The sequence below is a fragment of the Scyliorhinus torazame genome, chromosome 7 (genome assembly GCF_047496885.1).
Source record: "Scyliorhinus torazame isolate Kashiwa2021f chromosome 7, sScyTor2.1, whole genome shotgun sequence".
NCBI classification, from domain to species: Eukaryota; Metazoa; Chordata; class Chondrichthyes; order Carcharhiniformes; family Scyliorhinidae; genus Scyliorhinus; species Scyliorhinus torazame.
Window position 1 is genome coordinate 119400756 of NC_092713.1, and position 18062 is coordinate 119418817.

General features: G+C 44.6%; 1 protein-coding gene across 3 annotated transcripts in view; it reads right to left on the bottom strand.

The window, feature by feature from the left end:
- Positions 1-12571: 12571 nt before the first annotated feature.
- The window catches only part of LOC140426520 (UDP-N-acetylglucosamine transporter), a 46550-nt gene continuing 41059 nt past the window's right edge, over positions 12572-18062 (bottom strand). For all 3 annotated transcript variants that reach the window (XM_072511393.1, XM_072511394.1, XM_072511395.1), the window contains one exon: positions 12572-17406. In XM_072511393.1, the coding sequence (XP_072367494.1) occupies positions 17316-17406 (91 nt within the window). In that variant the 3' untranslated portion in view covers positions 12572-17315. The remainder of the gene's footprint in view (positions 17407-18062) is intronic.

Here is an 18062-nt window from a genome sequence, read left to right on the forward strand (position 1 = left end):
ATCTCGAAAGAAAGGATGGCTTTGCGTGACCTGTGCGTCACTTCAAGTTGGCACGAGCCGCTAGCAGGAATGATGTTGCCATTATAATCCAATAGCTGGCAGGCTGATGGAAGGATGGCTGGTTTGACACAAAGGCTTTGGAAATCAGACTGCGCAATGAGATTGGCGGAGGCACCAGTGTCCAGGCGGAATCGTATTTGGGATCGGTTGACCGTCAGGGTGGCACACCACTCATCGTCTGGATCGATGCTGTATACCGACAGCGGCTGGAGTCTTTGCTTCGGGGACACCCTGTTTTTCGTTACCACACTGACTCGAAAAGGTGCCTTTGGGTCCTCGGTGTCACCGCTGTGTGGGAGGTCCGCATCGGACCCGGTGACCGTGGGTTGAATTGCCCGAACATTCCTGCGAGGCTGGCTGAAGCGATATGAATTGGCAGGCTGAGCTGCTCGACAGAAGGCAGCACAGTGGCCAAGTCTGCCACATCGTAGACATGTCGAGATTTTGCAGGGCATTGCCGCTTTAAATGGGCGGAGCCACAGTTGCCGCACGTCGTAACATCAGCACGTTCGCTGCGCCACCGCGTATGCGCAGTGCGGTCGTGCGTGGTGCATGCCTGCGCATTACGTTCCTCCACATCACCGTCCCCTCGTTTGGCGCGTACAAGCGCAGGAGTCCGTGAAAAGCGCGCGAGATGGCCGCCCTCACCCAGGCTGAGGCCCTGGAGGTGCTCAATCACTTGGACCCATTCTGCCTCGTGGGGACCTTACCACGCCATTTCAGCCGCTTGTACATGGGAATACCGACTCGTGGCGTTTTCGTGTAGGACACAGGTCTCAATGGCGGTCACCAGGATGAGTTGCTTTACTTTGAGGAGCTGCTGTCGTAGGGGGTCCGACTGAACACCGAAAACAACCTGGTCGCGTATCATGGAGTCGGAGGTGGGCCAATAGCTGCAAGATTGCACAAGGATGCGGAGGTGCGTGAGAAAGGATTGGAAAGGTTCATCCTTACCCTGAAAACGCTGTTGGAACACGTAGCGCTCAAAACTTTCATTCACCTCTACGCTGCAGTGAGTGTCAAACTTGAGGAGGACCGTCTTGAATTTTGTCTTGTCTTCGTCATCCGCAAAGGTGAGAGAGTTGAAAATGTGGATGGCATGGTCCCCGGCCGTGGCGAGGAGAAGAGCAATCTTTCTGGTGTCTGAGGTGCCCTCCCTGTCCGTGGCTTCGAGGAAGAGCTGGAAGCGCTGTTTGAAAATCTTCCAGTTGGCCCCGAGGTTGCCGGCGATGCGGAGCGGCGGCGGCGGGCTGATGTTGTCCATGTCGCAGGATGACGGAATGCTGGTGGAAGGCAGATCACTTGCAGATAGGTCTAAGAAGTGCTAATATTCCACCACTCCAGGTATCATGATGTGTTGGGTGTTCTGGATCACATACAGGTCACCAACACTTGAAATAGTGCAATACTATTTTATTGAATCATTAACTGTTTAAACATACTCAGACTTTTGGTTCATACGATACTAGCTTTAACTAAAAACCTTTGCCTTGTCCTAACCAGTCGATGCACTCAGCACATGGTGCATGTCTGTGCTGCAGGCTGTGAGCTCTGTCCTCCTAGCTAGCTGCAACTCGAATGAGCGGGAACTCTGATGCCCCCTGTCTTTATAGTGCGTGTGCTCTCACTGGTGATTGGCTGCGGTGTTGTGTGTGTTGATTGGTCCCACTGTGTGTCCATCAGTGTGTGTCTGCACCATGATATACTGGTGTATATTATGACACCCACGGGACCAGAGAGTCCAGGCAAGGACTGGGGCAGCACGGTAGACTTGTGGATAGCACAATTGCTTCACAGCTTCAGGGTCCCAGGTTCGATTCCGGCTTGGGTCACTGTCTGTGCGGAGTCTTCACATCCTCCCCGTGTGTGCGTGGTTTTTCTCCGGGTGCTCCGGTTTCCTCCCACAGTCCAAAGATGTGCAGGTTAGGTAGATTGGCCATGATAAATTGCCCTTAGTGTCCAAAAATTGCCCTTTGTGTTGGGTGGGGTTACTGGGTTATGGGGATAGGGTGGCGATGTTGACCTTGGGTAGGGTGCTCTTTCCAAGAGCTGGTGCAGACTCGATGGGCCGAATGGCCTCCTTCTGCACTGTAAATTCTATGATAATCCATGATAATCTATGACCGCCATTGCCGCAGCCTGCAAGGCAGCCATCCTGCTGCGCCCCCCACTGATCACCCTCCGTGGCCCATGGTTGCGCAGAGTGACACCAATCGTATGGGTGCCCCCACCCCATCACCCCCGCATTCCATCCACAACTCTCTACCTCTCCACCCCACCACCCTCGCACAGTGCCGCCCTGTTCTTCTAGTTGCCCCTCAGATGCACCAGGGATAGGAGGAGGGGGGGGGAGTAATAGGCACTGTGGTGTTCTGGCACCGCTCCTGCGGGAGTCATTGGCCTGGGGCCCATCACCTCATAGACGTGTGAAAAAGACTTCTTTCCCCTGGGTCCAGAAAGCGCCATGGATCCACCATACCCATCCTCTCCATAAATCCCCCCCCAGCTCCCTTGCCATTTGTACCCTACCCATCGACCTGGGGCTCGACCTATCCACCCTCGTCTCGAGGACACAGTTAAAATCTCCTCCCATGATCAACTGGTGCGTAGCCAAATCCGGGATCACTGCCTGCAACCCCCTCATAAAACCCACATCATCCCAATTTGGGGAATACACATTTACCAACACCACCGGCTCCCCTTCCAATACCCCACTCACAATCACATATCCCCCACCCGGATCGCTCACCTCCTTCGCACTCAAGTTTCCTCTTTTCTTTTTTTTCAAGAAAGATTTTATTAAGGCATTTGTAATTTTTTAACAACAATTTCAAAAGCAAACATAACACCGTAAATAACCCCCCCCCCCCAACCAACAACCACACCCAGCCAACATGGCTTACGCACCCAGTTTCCCAGTCCCCCTCCTCCACTCACTGATCCCGCCTCAACTATCGAACTTCCTTCTTTTAAACAACGCATCAACTATCTACTTTGTAGTCTCAAGTTACCAGAACTAAAATATATTAAAAAGTCTGATGCTTTGGGGTTAAAATGGAGGAAAACATAGATGTTAACTTACACAAAGCGAGGTGCCATAAAGATCAATAAGATCAATAACCTGTGACATATCAGAGGACAAGGGGGACTTCTGGTGGCGTTATGTAGGGGAAACATCGGAAGTAGGAGCAGAAGGAGGCAATTCAGCCCTTCAAGCCCATTCAATCAGATGATGGCTGATCTCTTCCTGGTCTCAAGTCTACCTCCCTACCAGCTCCCCATATCCCTTTAACCCATTTTTAAAATCAGAAATATATCTAGCTCCTTCTTGAAATCATTTAATGACTCAGATTCCACTGCACTGTGGGGCAGCGAGTTCCACAAATTCATCACCCGCTATGAGCAGTAGTTCCTCCTCATCTCAGTTCTAAATCCACCACCTCTCAACCGATATTCATGACCTCTCATTCGAGATTACCCCACAAGGGGGAACATGTGGTCCACTTTTAGAAGATGTGCACGAGGTGGCTCCCGCTAGTGTACTGTCCATTTTGCCCTTTTCTCTTAGTTTCAGGGAATATTTTCTTTTGAAAACCCACAGATTTAATGGGATAAGAATCCTATACACGTGAAATACCCAGAATAGCCATGAGAAAAAAGGCACACAGTCGAGGTTCATCGGAGGCTTCAGGCTGCCTCTGGGGGTCCGGCCATACCACTAACGGCCGAGGTGCTTTCGAGTACCTTGGTGAACAAATTCGATAAGCCCTAGCAGGTTGTGTCAAAGGACCTCTGCAAATTGATGGAGGAGGCCTCGACCCCCATCTGAGTGGCTCTGGAGAAGACCAATAAAACTGTGAAAGTCTCTGGAGCCACATAAAAGATATGGAAGTGGCCCTTTTGAGACACAGTGATCAGATTGCCTCACAAGAAGCGGAGATGTCTTTGGTGGCTGAAGTGAATAAATCGCTGAAGGCCAAGGTGAATGATTGCGAATCGGTCCAAAGTGAATGATTGCGAATCGGTCCAGGAGGCAAAACGTTTGAATTGTGGGGCTGCCAGAGGGGATGGAAGGTTCAACGTCCATGCAGCACTTTGCAGAGATGTTCAGTATGATGGTGGGGGATGGTGGATTCATGTCCTGAGATGGACCGAGCTCACCATACACTCTGGCAGAGGCCTTGTCCTGAAGATCCACCCTGTGCAGTAATAGTGAAGTTCCATAACTTCAAAGAGAAAGAGAAGGTTCTGAGATGGGCGATGGAGCATCGTGACTTCAAATGGGAAGGCCACGGCCATCAGGTTTTACCAAGACATGGGAGAGGAGCTGGCGAAGAAGATGGCTGCGTTCAACAAAGCCAAGGCTGCCCTGTACAAACATGGAGTCAGATTCGGCGTGGTGTGCTTAGCGTGGCTTGGAGTGACTTTCAGGGGAAAAGACTATTTATTCGATGCTCTGGGAGAGGTGGACTCCTTTGCAAAGAAACACGGGTTGGGCACAGTGTGATTGAGTTTCTTGGGTGTTGGGGACGGGCACGTAGAATTGTTGGGGTTCCATGTTTATTTTTGCATTTCCTGTTCTTGTCGGGGTTGAATTTTTACAGTTTGGACTTAGGTTTATGGATTTAGTTTTCTGTGGGGTTCTGTTCGGATTGTTATGAAAATATATAGCCCCCTGTCGGAGTGCAATGGTTTCTGGGATTTTAATATTTTGTTGTTTGTAACCATTTTTCTTCACTCTAGTTGGGAGCCACCCTGCTACCTTAAGGGTCAGCTGAAGGGAATGGTGTTGAATTGTTGACTGTAGCTCATTGACATCATTATCTAAAAAACTACTATCGAGCTCTTGTTTTGTTTAGGTTTGTTAGATGTAGATCACCTTGCTGCTACTTGTATGTGTATTAGGTGTGATAGTCCCGGGGGTGGGGGGGTAGTTTGCTGACAGTGACTGCAGATTTTTCTTTGTTTAGTCTTGTGATGTGATTTGGTTGCTGTACCATTTATGTATACGTTGGGTAATCTCTTTTGGTGGAAATGGCTGACTCGGAATGGGAGAGCTGGGGGACCCCCAATTCATTTGGTCACCTGGAATGTCAGGGGGTTGAATGTCCCAGTGAAAAGGTCGAGATTATTTGAACATCTTAAGAGTTTAAATTCTGATGTGATATTTTTTGCAGGAGACTTATGCGGGTCAGAGACCATACAAGGTTGTGGGTGGGACAAATCTTTAATTCAGGTTTCGATGGTAGGGCCCAATATTAATTAATAAAGTGGTTCGGTTGTCTGCCGTTAAGATCTCGGCTGGCCACAGGGCAGACGTCTGCGGCTCTCTGGCCGGCACTCATGGGGGATGGGGGGCGGGGGGGGGGTTGGGGAAAGAGTTCTAGCTAATACATGTGCTCTAAACTGGGGCAATACAAATTTTATTAATAATTTGCTGGCCTCGCTCCCCGATTTGGATTTGCATCAGCTCATTTTGAGTGGGGACTTAAATGGTGTTCTGACCCTTAGTCTGGATTGGTCTAAGGTCAAATCTCTGATTCCATCAGGAGTTGCCAGAGCTTTATTGGTTTCCGTGGAACAGATTGCGGGGGGGGGGGGGGGGGGGGGGGGGAGGAGTATCCTTAGTGCTTTTTGCACCAGGGCGATAAAGATTTTTCATTTTTCTTGCATGTCATCACGAGGATCAATTTTTTTTTGATGGATGGGTGTCTCCTCCCTTTTGTAGTGTTGGCTGGATACTCAGCAATTGTGATTTCAGACCAAGCCCCACACTCTGTTGAACTCCACAGAGTCACCCAAGGCCGGAATTGAACCTCGATCCCTGGCGTTGTGAGGAAGCAGTGCTAACCACTTTGCCACCATGTCACCCTAAATTTACACCCTTGTTTAAAAAAGGGTATAAAGATAAACCCAGCAACTACAGTCCCATCGGTGATGGGGAAGTTTCTAGAACTGATAATTTGGGATAATATTAGTAGTCACTTGGGCAAATGCAGGCAGGTTATTTAAGGATGGTGAGCATGTATTTGTTAAGGGAAAATTGAGTTTGACTAACTTGCAACAAGGGGTTGATGAAAGTAATTTTGCTGATGTGGTGTACATAATAATAATAATCTTTTTATTGTCACAAGTCGGCTTACATTAACACTGCAATTAAGTATTCCCATACCAGCCTCCCCGAACAAGCGCTGGAATGTGGCGACTAGGGGCTTTTCACAGTAACTTCATTTGAAGCCTACTTGTGACAATAAGCGATTTTCATTTCAAGTTAATGTGAAAAGCCTTTAAGTCGCCACATTCCGACGCCTGTTCGGGTACACGGAGGGTGAAATCAGGGGTGGGATTCTCCCAATGGGTGGCTAAATGCCGACGTCAGAGTAAAAACGGGAGTGTTTTACTCCGGCGTCGGCACCCGTTCCAGGACCCCATTCTGCGGCCCACAGGGGGCTAAGACGGCGCTGGAACGGCCTATGCCGCTCCAGCTGCCGCTCCCGGCCTGAACCCAGCGCATGTGCAGTTGGGCTGGCGCCAACTACCGCATGCGCAGTGGCCTTCTTTCCCGCGGCGGCCCGGACGGCAAATGGCGCAGGGCTACAGGAGCCAGCGCAGAGGAAACTAGGCTGGGGGACAGAGAGGCCGGCCCGCTGATTGGTGGGCCCCGATCGTGGGCCAGGCCACTACGGAGGCCCCCCCTCCCTCCCCACAGGCCGCACCCGGACCCTTCAACGCTGAGGTCCCGCCAGTTCAGAGGATGTTAGAACGGTGCCGGCGAGACTCGGCTTTTTGTTGACGGCTACTCGGCCCAGAGAATCGGCGCGCTGGCCCGGGCCGGAGAGTCGGCACATACCCTGACCGGCGCCTCGCCGACCATGCCGGCGATAATGGTGCCGATTCTTCGCATTGCGGTAAATTGCGTCGTGGCATCAGGGCGGCGTGGCGCGATTCGTGCCGTGCCGCACCGCGCCGCGCCAATTCTCCGACCCGGCGGGTGGTCAGAGAATTCCGCTCCAGAATTCTCAGCCGGTACAGGAATTGAACCCGCGCTATTTGCCTTGTTCTGCATTACAAACCAACTGTGTAGCCCACTGAGCTAAAGTAGCCCAGACTTCCAAAAGGCATTTGATAAATAAGAGGAAACGCAATATGCACACAGTGTAAAATATAATGTTGGTGTTTGCATCATCACCCTTTATGGCTGCAAGCCGGATGGATTATCTTCTTGGCCTTGCTGTGGCATTCAAGGTGGTTTTGCCACATCCATATTCATCTGTTTTTAACTTTTATCTCTCCCAATGCAGCCAGCATAACCCCGCAATAGCTTTTATCATTTCTGGTATGCACCAAGATTTCATTCATGGTCCCCTGTTATTCTTTATCTGCATATTGCTCCTTGGTGACATTTTACATCAACGTAGGGGTGTGCAGACTTACCTGATTCCAACCAGATCAGCAGTTGTGTTATAAATGGTCTTAGGGGTGGCATGGTGGCGCAGTGGTTAGCTCTAGCTGCCTCCCAGCATCGAGGAGGCATGGTGGCGGCGCAGTGGCTAGCACGAGCTGCCTCCTGGTGCCGAGGACCCGGGTTCGATCACATTCTCCGTGTCTGCATGGGTCTCACCCCCACAACCCAAAGATGTGCAGGGTAGGTGGATTGGCCATGCTAAATTGCCCCGTAATTTGAAAAAACGTTTTCTAAAATTGTCTTAATACCCTTAAGGCATTAAAGGACTATTGCTGAGACTACCTCAAAAATAAACTTTGGAAGTCAAACATTCTGTTATTCACTTATTTCCTTATGGTAAAAACACATTTGTCAGGAGTATTCAAAAACCAGGATACTGCGATTGTTTGTCAGTTTTACTTTGTGATCACAACCCAGAATATACATCAGTGTCAACATTCCAAAAGGCCCTTGCACACCAAGAAATTACTACTGGTTACCAAGTATACACAAACTCCAACAACAAATAATTTGAACATATATATTTTGGTTATACTGCAACTACAAATTATAGGAGGTCAAAGTAGAAATTACTCGAGAAGGTAATCTCAGTTTGGCAGATCCCATAGATTATCATAGAATTTACAGTGCAGAAGGAGGCCATTCGGCCCATTGAGTCTGCACCGGCTCTTGGAAAGAGCACCCTACCCAAGGTCAACACCTCCACACCCTATCCCCATAACCCAGTAACTCCACCCAACACTAAGGGCAATTTTGGACACTAAGGGCTATTTATCATGGCCAATCCACCTAACCTGCACATCTTTGGACTGTGGGAGGAAACCGGAGCACCCGGAGGAAACCCACGCACACACGTGGAGGATGTGCAGACTCCGCACAGACAGTGACCCAAGCCGGAATCGAACCTAGGACCCTTGAGCTGTGAAGCAATTGTGCTATCCACAATGCTACCCTGCTGCCCATCTGAGGTACATTAGCAGCTAAGAGTGTTGGAAAAGGCCCCAAGTCTGGTGATAATTATATTTTATCATTTACAACTAAGGTTACAAAAGATTAATATGATCCATTTTGCCGAAAAGCCTCTCCTAAAATTGGAGCTCAGTAACAGGGACTGTTAGAGAATTCTAGGAATAAGATATTCACAGGCAAATATATTGTTTTTAATTTGGTAATTAGATATACATCTTAACAAGAATGTTCAGAGGAGTAACTGTGTTTGAAGATAAGAAGGATTATATGTAAACAGAAACAGAATGCAGCATTAAGGTCCAAAGCCACTTCCATCAGATCAAATGCATCTATGGTTGTTCTACTACATATAGCAGTTTAACAACACAATAAAACTTTGAAGTAACTCAGGATTAAATAACCCAAATTATACCACTAACACTGAATTGACAAAACCAAATCATATTTGTGTTGCACCTAAAGCTGATCTGGCAAGGTGGGATGGTCTCCCTCTGTCACTGGCCGGGCGGGTACAGGCGGTTAAAATGAACATGTTGCCGCAATTTCTGTTTATTTTCCAATGCATGCCGATTTTCCTACTGTTATGAGCTTCGTGTTTTCAGAACCCCAAAATGTATCATGGAGTTCAACCAATCTCTCCCTTTAATGGATTGTTGCTTTTGAAGCACATAGCTTGTTCCCCAGGTGGGATATTACAATTATGGACACGTGGTTTTTAAAACAAAACAATGTTTATTCCATGAACTCAAATTAACCTATTAAATAAACATTGGATCTCTTAACACCCATTACTTCAAAGATAACCCTGAAAATAATACAACACTAAATAATTCCTCAAAATGTTCCTTCAAACATCCAAAAGGCTTCAAACCTTCAAAACAGAAACACACCAGGTGACAGAATATGTATATTTTCTGTTGGATGGCAAAGATATATCAGCTTGGTTGACTTCAGCTCCAGCACCTCGCTTTTCTTCCTGCAGCTCTCTGGAAACACACAGACACACACAAGCTGCTTTTTCAAACTGGCTTTCTCCCTTCAAACAGCTCACAGCCAACCACAACTTCTCAAGCTGCTGTCTCAAACTGGCTTTCTCCTTTTAAGCAGCTCACAGCAAAACAGCCAGGCACTTTTAAGCTACTCTCAGCAAAACCAGCCAGGCACTTTTCAGCTGCTCTCAGCAAATCAGAAACCAAAAGCAGCAGTGAGCTCCGCTCCCCCAACCTCTGACATCACTTCAGTAATATGATCAACTCCATTCCTTAAAGGTACATTGCTTAAACATCCATTTCTTAAAGGTACTCGGGCAGCATGGTAGCATTGTGGATAGCACAATTGCTTCACAGCTCCAGGGTCCCAGGTTTGATTCCGGCTTGGGTCACTGTCTGTGCGGAGTCTGCACATCTTCCACATGTGTGCGTGGGTTTCCTCCCGGTGCTCCGGTTTCCTCCCACAGTCCAAAGATGTGCAGGTTGGTGGATTGGCCATGATACATTGCCCTTAGTGTCCAAAATTGCCCTTAGTGTTGGTGAGGTTACTGGGTTATGGGGATAGGGTGGTGTTGACCTTGGGTAGGGTACTCTTTCCAAGAGCCGGTGCAGACTCAATGGGCCGAATGGCCTCCTTCTGCACTGTAAATTCTATGACATGACACTACCAAAGGCATTATTTGGAGAGATTGAAGGAATGCTACCTCATTCATATGGGGATTGAAGGTGGCCAGAGTGAGAAAGGTGCTGCTACAGAGGGGAAGGCAGGCAAGGGATTTGGGTCTTCCGAACCTGGTGTTATTACTGGGCGGCGAATGTGGAGAAGCTGCGGAGCTGGGTCAGAGGGGTTGATTCCCAGTGGGTCAGAATTTGAGGAGGAGAGTTTGTGTAGGGGGTCGGGATTGAAGGCGCTAGCAACAGCGCCGCTCCCAATGGCCCCGCGGAAATACTCAGGAAGTCCGTAATAATAGCTTAATTGAAAATGTGGAGGCAGTTTTGCCAACACTTCGAGTTGGGGGCAGGGTCAAGGGAAATGCCAATTCAGGGGAATCACAGATTTGACCCAGGGAAGTGGGATGGACATTTTTGGAAATGGGAGGAGAAGGGGATTAAGACACTAAAAGATTTGTTTCTTGGGGGTTGATTTGCAGGATTGAAGGAGCTGGGAGTGAAGTATGGGCTGGAGCAGGGGGGAAATTTTTAGATACATGCAGGTTCGAGATTTTGCCTGGAAGGAGATAGAGCTTCTGGGTGGAGCCGGCATGCACATTGCTGGAGGAGGTGCTGATGACAGGGGGGCTGGAGAAGGGGGTAGTGTCGGTGGTTTATGGGGCTATTTTGAAAGAGGAGAAGGCACCACTGGAAGGGATCAAAGTAAAATGGGAGGAAGAGTTGGGAGAGGGTATGGAGGAGGGGTTCTGGTGTGAGGTGTTCCGGAGGGTGAATGCCTCCACCTCGTGTGCGAGGTTGGGGCTGATACAGCTGAAGGTGGTATATAGAGTACACCACAAGGGCGAGGATGAGCCGGCTCTTTGAGGGGTAGAAGATGTGTGTGAACGTTGCAGGGGGGGGCCCCGCTAATCACGTTCATCTGTTTTGGTCCTGTCCAAAGTTAGAGGATCACTGGAAGGAGGTTTTTAGAGTTAGCTCTAAAGTGGTGCCCGTGAAACTAGACCTGGGCCCTCGGGAGGCCAAATTCGGGGTGTCGGACCAGCCGGGGTTGGAAATGGGCGCGGAGGCAAACGTTGTAGCCTTTGCCTCGTTGATCGCCCGAAGGCGGATCCCGATAAGTTGGAGAGCAGTCTCTCCACCCTGTGCCCTGGCGTGGGGACCTGTTGGAATTCTTTACTCTTGAGAAGGTTAAGTTTGAACTGAGGGGAAGGATAAAGGGGTTCTACAATTCATGGGCATTATTCATTCTGCACTTTCAAGAATTGAATAATATTGAACATTAGTTTTGGGGGGGGGGGGGGGAAGACTATGTGTTAATGGTGACTATGGGTGATTCCTTTTTGTTATTTGTTTATGTTAACATGCGGGCAGTTGTTTCGGGGTTGGTGGGGGGATGGGATTGTTGTTGTTGATATGGGGATTGACATTATATTCGTCACTGATTATTGCTTATTGATGATGGGTGTAAATTTGGGAGAAAATGTGAAAGAGAATAAAAATATTTTAAAAAAATATTTGTGTTGCACCTTTTAACATAGTAAAACCTGCCTAGGTCCTTCATAGGAGCATTATCAAACACAATTTGACGCAGGGAAAATTGAGCTTTATTTTGTTCATTGGTTAAGGGGCCATGGGAATATAAAATGGTAAATGAAAATTACCATATTCCAAGTTGCAGTGTGAAAATTAAGTCAAGGAAATTGCACACCACTTGCTTAGGTGCGAAGGACCGGCGAGCCATGTCCACATGTTTTGGACATGTCCAAAGCTTAGGGGATTTTGGCAGGGGTTTGCGGACGTCATGTCCACGGTGTTAAAAACAAGGGTGGCGCAGAGTCCAGGGGTGGCGATTATCGGGGTGTCAGAAGACCCGGGAATCCAGGAGAAAGAGGCAGGCGTTCTGGCCTTTGCGTCCCTGGTAGCCCGGAGACAGATACGATTAGCATGGAGGGACTCAAAGCCCCCGAAGTCGGAGACCTGGCTAGCTTTCTCTGTTTGGAGAAAATCATGTTCGCCTTGAGAGGGTCACTGTTAGGGTTCACCCGGTGGTGGCAACCATTTGTCGACTTCTTTGCGGAAAATTAATTGTCGGCAGACGGCTTGGGGTGGGGAATAGTTTAGATTAGAATAGGGGGTTAATAAGGGTGGGACCTGTACGATAGATAAATGGCTTTTGCACTACGTTTATGGTTTCATGTATATTGTTTATTTTGTTGTTGTTACTATACCAAAACTACCTCAATAAAATGTGAATTAGAATAGCTAGTCAATATTCATTGTCACATGAATGATGGCTACTTTCCCAAGATATCAATAAGTATCCGATAGCCATGTAACTGTACCGCAGTGAAGAATAATGCCTTCAGGAGAGGAGCAAAAGAGAGGAAGCCTGCTCAGAAATATAAAAACCATCTCCTTTTCATCTGTACATCAATGCTGGATTTTATTTTAGAACAGAACTGTACACTTATCAGCATATAGGAATTTATAACTGTGACATGATTCCAATATTCACTATTGACAACTTGGAAAAATACCAATTTAATTAAAACCCGAACGGATATTAAAATCTGTAAACTTATATGCAAGAAGCAATAAATAATGAAACCCGAGATACCTTCCAGTAATAAACCATACCCTTCAACAACAATTTTATTGCATGAAACAAATTCACACACTTCAGTGAATAATGAGAGATTAGAAATTATATTTTGCCCAAAACTAACTACATTCTTATGGACCATTTAAAACAAATGTTAACATTTGCATTGTGTAAAAGCATCAGAATAGGGAAATCTATTGAGGGAGGGGGATAGAAAAGGCCTAAATATATACTATATAAACAATTTGTATGGTCCCTTTACTAGCTTAGGTCTGCATGCAAGAGGACTGTTCAGGTGATTCAATAAAATGTTTACTCACGTTCAAAAGAATTATACCCAAAAAGTTTAAACTTCAATTGGTGTTCTGGAGTTAGTCATGAAGTTCAACGGGTTCATTATCTTAACCATTACACAATTGTTAAAAGCTTTGGTCGCAGGCCAGGCATATGTAAAACATATGGGCAATAATTTCCATATGCAAAGGAGCCATAGAAGTCACTTTGAAAATTATGTAATTTTAAATGTGATCATATTAAATGATATTCAACACTGTATAAATTCTTAGCGATACAAAGGCAATTTGTTCAAGACCAAAATTATCAAGTGGCATATCTTGCCCTGGAGCCTGAAACATTATCCAACACTACTGTCAGCACACGGTACCCCTTACCATTTGACAACAGGAAACCATTTCTTAGTCCCTCCTGGCTACTTACTCAATTTAATGTAATGATTAATTGTACATGACCGCCACTTTGTCCACTTAGTTTTTTGCCTCTTGCTTAAAATAGTGTACTTATAATTTTGGGTGTGGGTGACACTTTTTTAAAGTAGTGTGAAGTGGTGGTGCATTTGATTATAATAAATTAATGAAATATCCTACAGCAAACTCTAAATTGATATCTCATCTACTATTAATTAAAAATATTCATACTTTGCATAAAGAATGGAATGCTAATTGTTTTAACGCATCAAAGGCATCTATTTTAACAGAAGCAGCATCTCACCAAGATAACATATATTCTTAAATCTTTCAAATTAGATTATTATTTTGATTATCTTTAAATATGGAATATAACTCAACTATTCTGGCATATTTGAGTGAAACTTGCAACAAAACAAAAATGTATAATATTTATATACAGCAGGTTTCAACTCAAATAATTTAGGATATGTTGTGGGGGAGGGTAGACAATGAAGGAGACGGAGAATAAAATCTAACCACTTTTAAAAGAAGGAAGCACACACAAAGAAATTGGATATTTTTGCACCATCAAATGGCAAAGCTTGTTTGCATTCTTGCTGCAGCAAAATGGTAGCCAATTACAATTTCACCGGTTTCCCTCTAGACAGAATTTTCTTTCCTGTCCTGAATGCACTTTTCTTATTAAAGTATGAACCAGTTGTTCAGATTCAGAATTGTCATTCTCCCCAATTGTGGCCTGCTTAATTGTTAATTCCAATTCTGCTTTTAACCTGTATTCATATATAAACAGAAGTCCAGATAATGCTCATCACTAAAACGGTCAACTGTAATGCTCTCATTACTGTCTTTACTGAAATCAGCCAACTTACCACAAAGGTGTCATATGCCTAGTATCAAAATAGGGAGAATTTTACCAAATGAACTATTCTGGTGCCAATCACAGTTTTGGAATGAAGTAGAAGATACTTAACATACTTGGTCCATACTTTCCAGTAAATTGTTTTATTCTTTGAAGAGTACTGGGAACACCAGCTCACTGAGTTGAGTAAAAGAGCAGGGATTTGTGCCTACAAGCCGACATCCCAATCTGAGGCTTGCTGTTGTGGGGAGATGTGAAGCAGAGGTCAAGTATCTTTTGATATTAACCAAAGAAAATGCAATGTTAATTTCTGCCTCTTTATAACCAGAGATTATGCACGGGACAAGGAGTCACAAGAAATCTTCCGGTTTCCCCAACTTCCTAATTATCCTTGACATCTTCCACCATCGATCAATATCGTCTTAACTCCATGGCGCATACCAGCAAACTGCATGATTAGACTGCACTATCTACAGCTCCATTCCTGACCATTACTAAAATCATAAAGGAGATAACAGATAAAGAAAATCAGTGGACACTGCTTACATGGATTTTCAAAAAAAGTGATGATACCACATCAGAGACTTATGGTAAAGTTAATGGCACATGGAAGAATGTGGCTTTATGGATAGAGTTGTTTGGAGAGCAGAAGGCAAATTTCAGAAACTGGAAAGACTTTGCAAGTGGTATCTCAGATTGGCGTCAATCCCATTTATGTTGTTTGTACATTGACCGTAATAGAGGGAACAAAGTGAAAGTTTACTGACGATAATGGTCGAAGTAGTATGATAGACTGCAGAGGACATAAATGGCTAATAAACTAGTCAGTTGAGCTTAAATTGTTGAATGCATAAAAATATAAAAACACAAGAGTGAGAAAAGTAAATGCAAATTAAATTAAGATTTTAAATAACGCACAGAAACAAGATCATCATGATGTGGAACATACACAATAAAATAAATGATCCTAGCCCACAGTTGGGAATATTGTGCACAGCTTTACAAAACTATATTACAGGAAGAATATAAAAGCAGTAGAAAAAGAGGAAACAATAATGAACCAAAATGGACAGCACGGTAGCACAAGTGATTAGCACTGTGGCTTCACAGCGCCAGGGTCCCAGGTTCGATTTCCTGCTGGGTCACTGTCTGTGCGGAGTCTGCACGTTCTCCCAGTGTCTGCGTGGGTTTCCTCCGGGTGCTCCGGTTTCCTCCCACAGTCCAAAGATGTGCAGATTAGCTGGATTGACCATGATAAATTGCCCTTAGTGACCAAAAAAGGTTAGGAGGGGTTAGTGGGTTACCAGGATAGGGTGGGTGAGGGCTTAAGTGGGTTGGTGCAGACTCGACGGGCCGAATGGCTTCCTTCTGCACTGTATGTTCTATGTTAAAATACTATCAAAGTGTACAAAGTTGCATGAGAACACCAAGAAGGTTAAGGCTTCTTCCTGTAGCAGTGTGGAGGTGAAGTTAGAGGTCTTTGGGATGAAAAAAGATTATGTTAAATCATAATTTTTTCCCATTGGCCTTACTGGTCAATGGGGCACAAATTTAAACTAATTATAAAAATATTTTTTCCCCCTCACACAGATGCATCGTACATGAAATGCTTGTGACAAACCAAATTTGAAGCAGTGCCGATAAATTGTTTAAAATGTAATTTGATAACTTCTGGAGTAGTTAAAGGATTAAATGAGCAGGAGAGTGGTAAAATGGCACAGATTTGATAGATCAAATGACTGTACCTGTGCTATAACTTCTATTAAAAGTTGGACCACACAAGAAATTTGAGTGAGTTTCTTTGTGCAATTCATACAAGCTCTCTATTAAAATACAACCTTCATATAGTCAAATTATAGACAAAAATGAATATGAATAGAAGAAGCAAAACAATTCAATGTGGAGAACACAATTTAAAGGTTCATTAACTATGATCACATTGTGTTGAGTATGTCAGTGCTATTGCCTGTTTGAGGTTTCTATCAACATTTAATTAGGTAGTACCGGTCATTTCACAGCAAGGGACCACAGAAGGTTTAAGGTACAGATTTAGGAATTATTCTCATGAAAAGAATTTTAAGATTACAATTTTCAAAAGAGTCTATTCATTGCCAGAAATAGAATAGCAACATTTGAGTCACAGTCAGTCAGACTAACCATTCTTTAGGTGACTTTTCCACGACAGATCACCTAGACAAAAATATGATGCAATACTGCATATACCCATGGTCACTGGCTTATGGTGATTAAATGAGTCAATGTATGTTTTTATCACATGGAATTCCGGAATTCTTAACTGCTTTGGGAATCATATTCCATGGTTTGGTCCATTAAATCTCATAATACAGAAGTGTGCTCAGCAGCATGGAAATAAAATGGCCACTTTGCTTTCTGAAAGACTGCAAAGGAAAGGTTGCCTTTCAGCAATGCATGGGATTTTCTTCATTTAACTTTTTAACAAAGAAGCAGCAGTTTGTTTAAGGTAGTTTTGGACTAAATTATTGTAATTTTGGGTGAAAAACAGATATAGGATAGCTATATAGACATAAAAATGAAAATGCTTTATCTTGTAAACTTGTCTTCAATTTGAGTTAAAACATTTTGTGTGTCAAAACCCATTTACCAGTAAACTGTCAATTTATGAACCCTGATTGCACATTGCATAGGTCTATTTCTGTCACTGAGCTCAAGCATGATTCTTTTAACTACTTATCTGTCTACATGTGTGATGCTTTGTATTTGGCCATTGATATTTCAAAACTGAGAGTACCATTAGTCTATACATTCACCAAGATCCTATGAAATACATAAAATTTCTCATTTTCATCCACGTAATGTTATAATGCCAGCAGTTTCCTTAATATCAATTCTCGACGTTAAAAAACATATCTTGGACGGTTTTCTGCAAAGTGCCTCCAGATGCCAGCATTTAGACTCCTCGATGAGATTTACATCTGCACATGAATGGAGTGTTCTGCTGACTGATACTTCATCATGCTTTGCTTGGATTGGAGGTGTTCTTGGGTTCGTAACCATATAGAAACGTTGCAATTATCACCAGGATGGCCCCAAAGAAAAAGACACTAAAACAGAGAAACAGAGATTTAGAGATGAAGTTACCCTTCCCCCACAAAAGCTTCAAATACACATGCAACATATTTTATATGCAGCTTTAATGAAGAAAATTAATCTGACTCCAACATCAGTTTAGAATTTCATTATGGAACCTTGGGTTTGAAGCAGTTTATATTTTGCTACCTAGTATATTAATGAATTTTCTTTGGCTCACCTCATTTAATAAATATATAAAATGAAATGAAAATCACTTTTTGTCACAAGAAGGCTTCAAATGAAGTTACTGTGAAAAGCCCCTAGTCGCCACATTCCGGCGCCTGTTCGGGGAGGCTGGTACAGGAATTGAACTGTGCTGCTGGCCTGCCTTGGTCTGCTTTAAAAGTCAGCTCTTTAGCCCTGTGCTAAACCAGCCCCATATATATTTTTATATATAGGAACCTGAGCTCATAAATTTTTTGTTGGTTAAAGTCCTACCTAATCAATTGTCCATGGTATTCATCATCCCTTTCCTATTCAGAAAAAAATACTGTTTCTTGAGATTAGGTTTTAAGTTCAGCACCTAAAATGTAGGGTTAATGTGCATTATGCAGAACATCATCAAGCCTGAAACAGCAAAATGTGGCACTTAATTAGAAAATAATTATTAGGTGACACAAGATTGTGT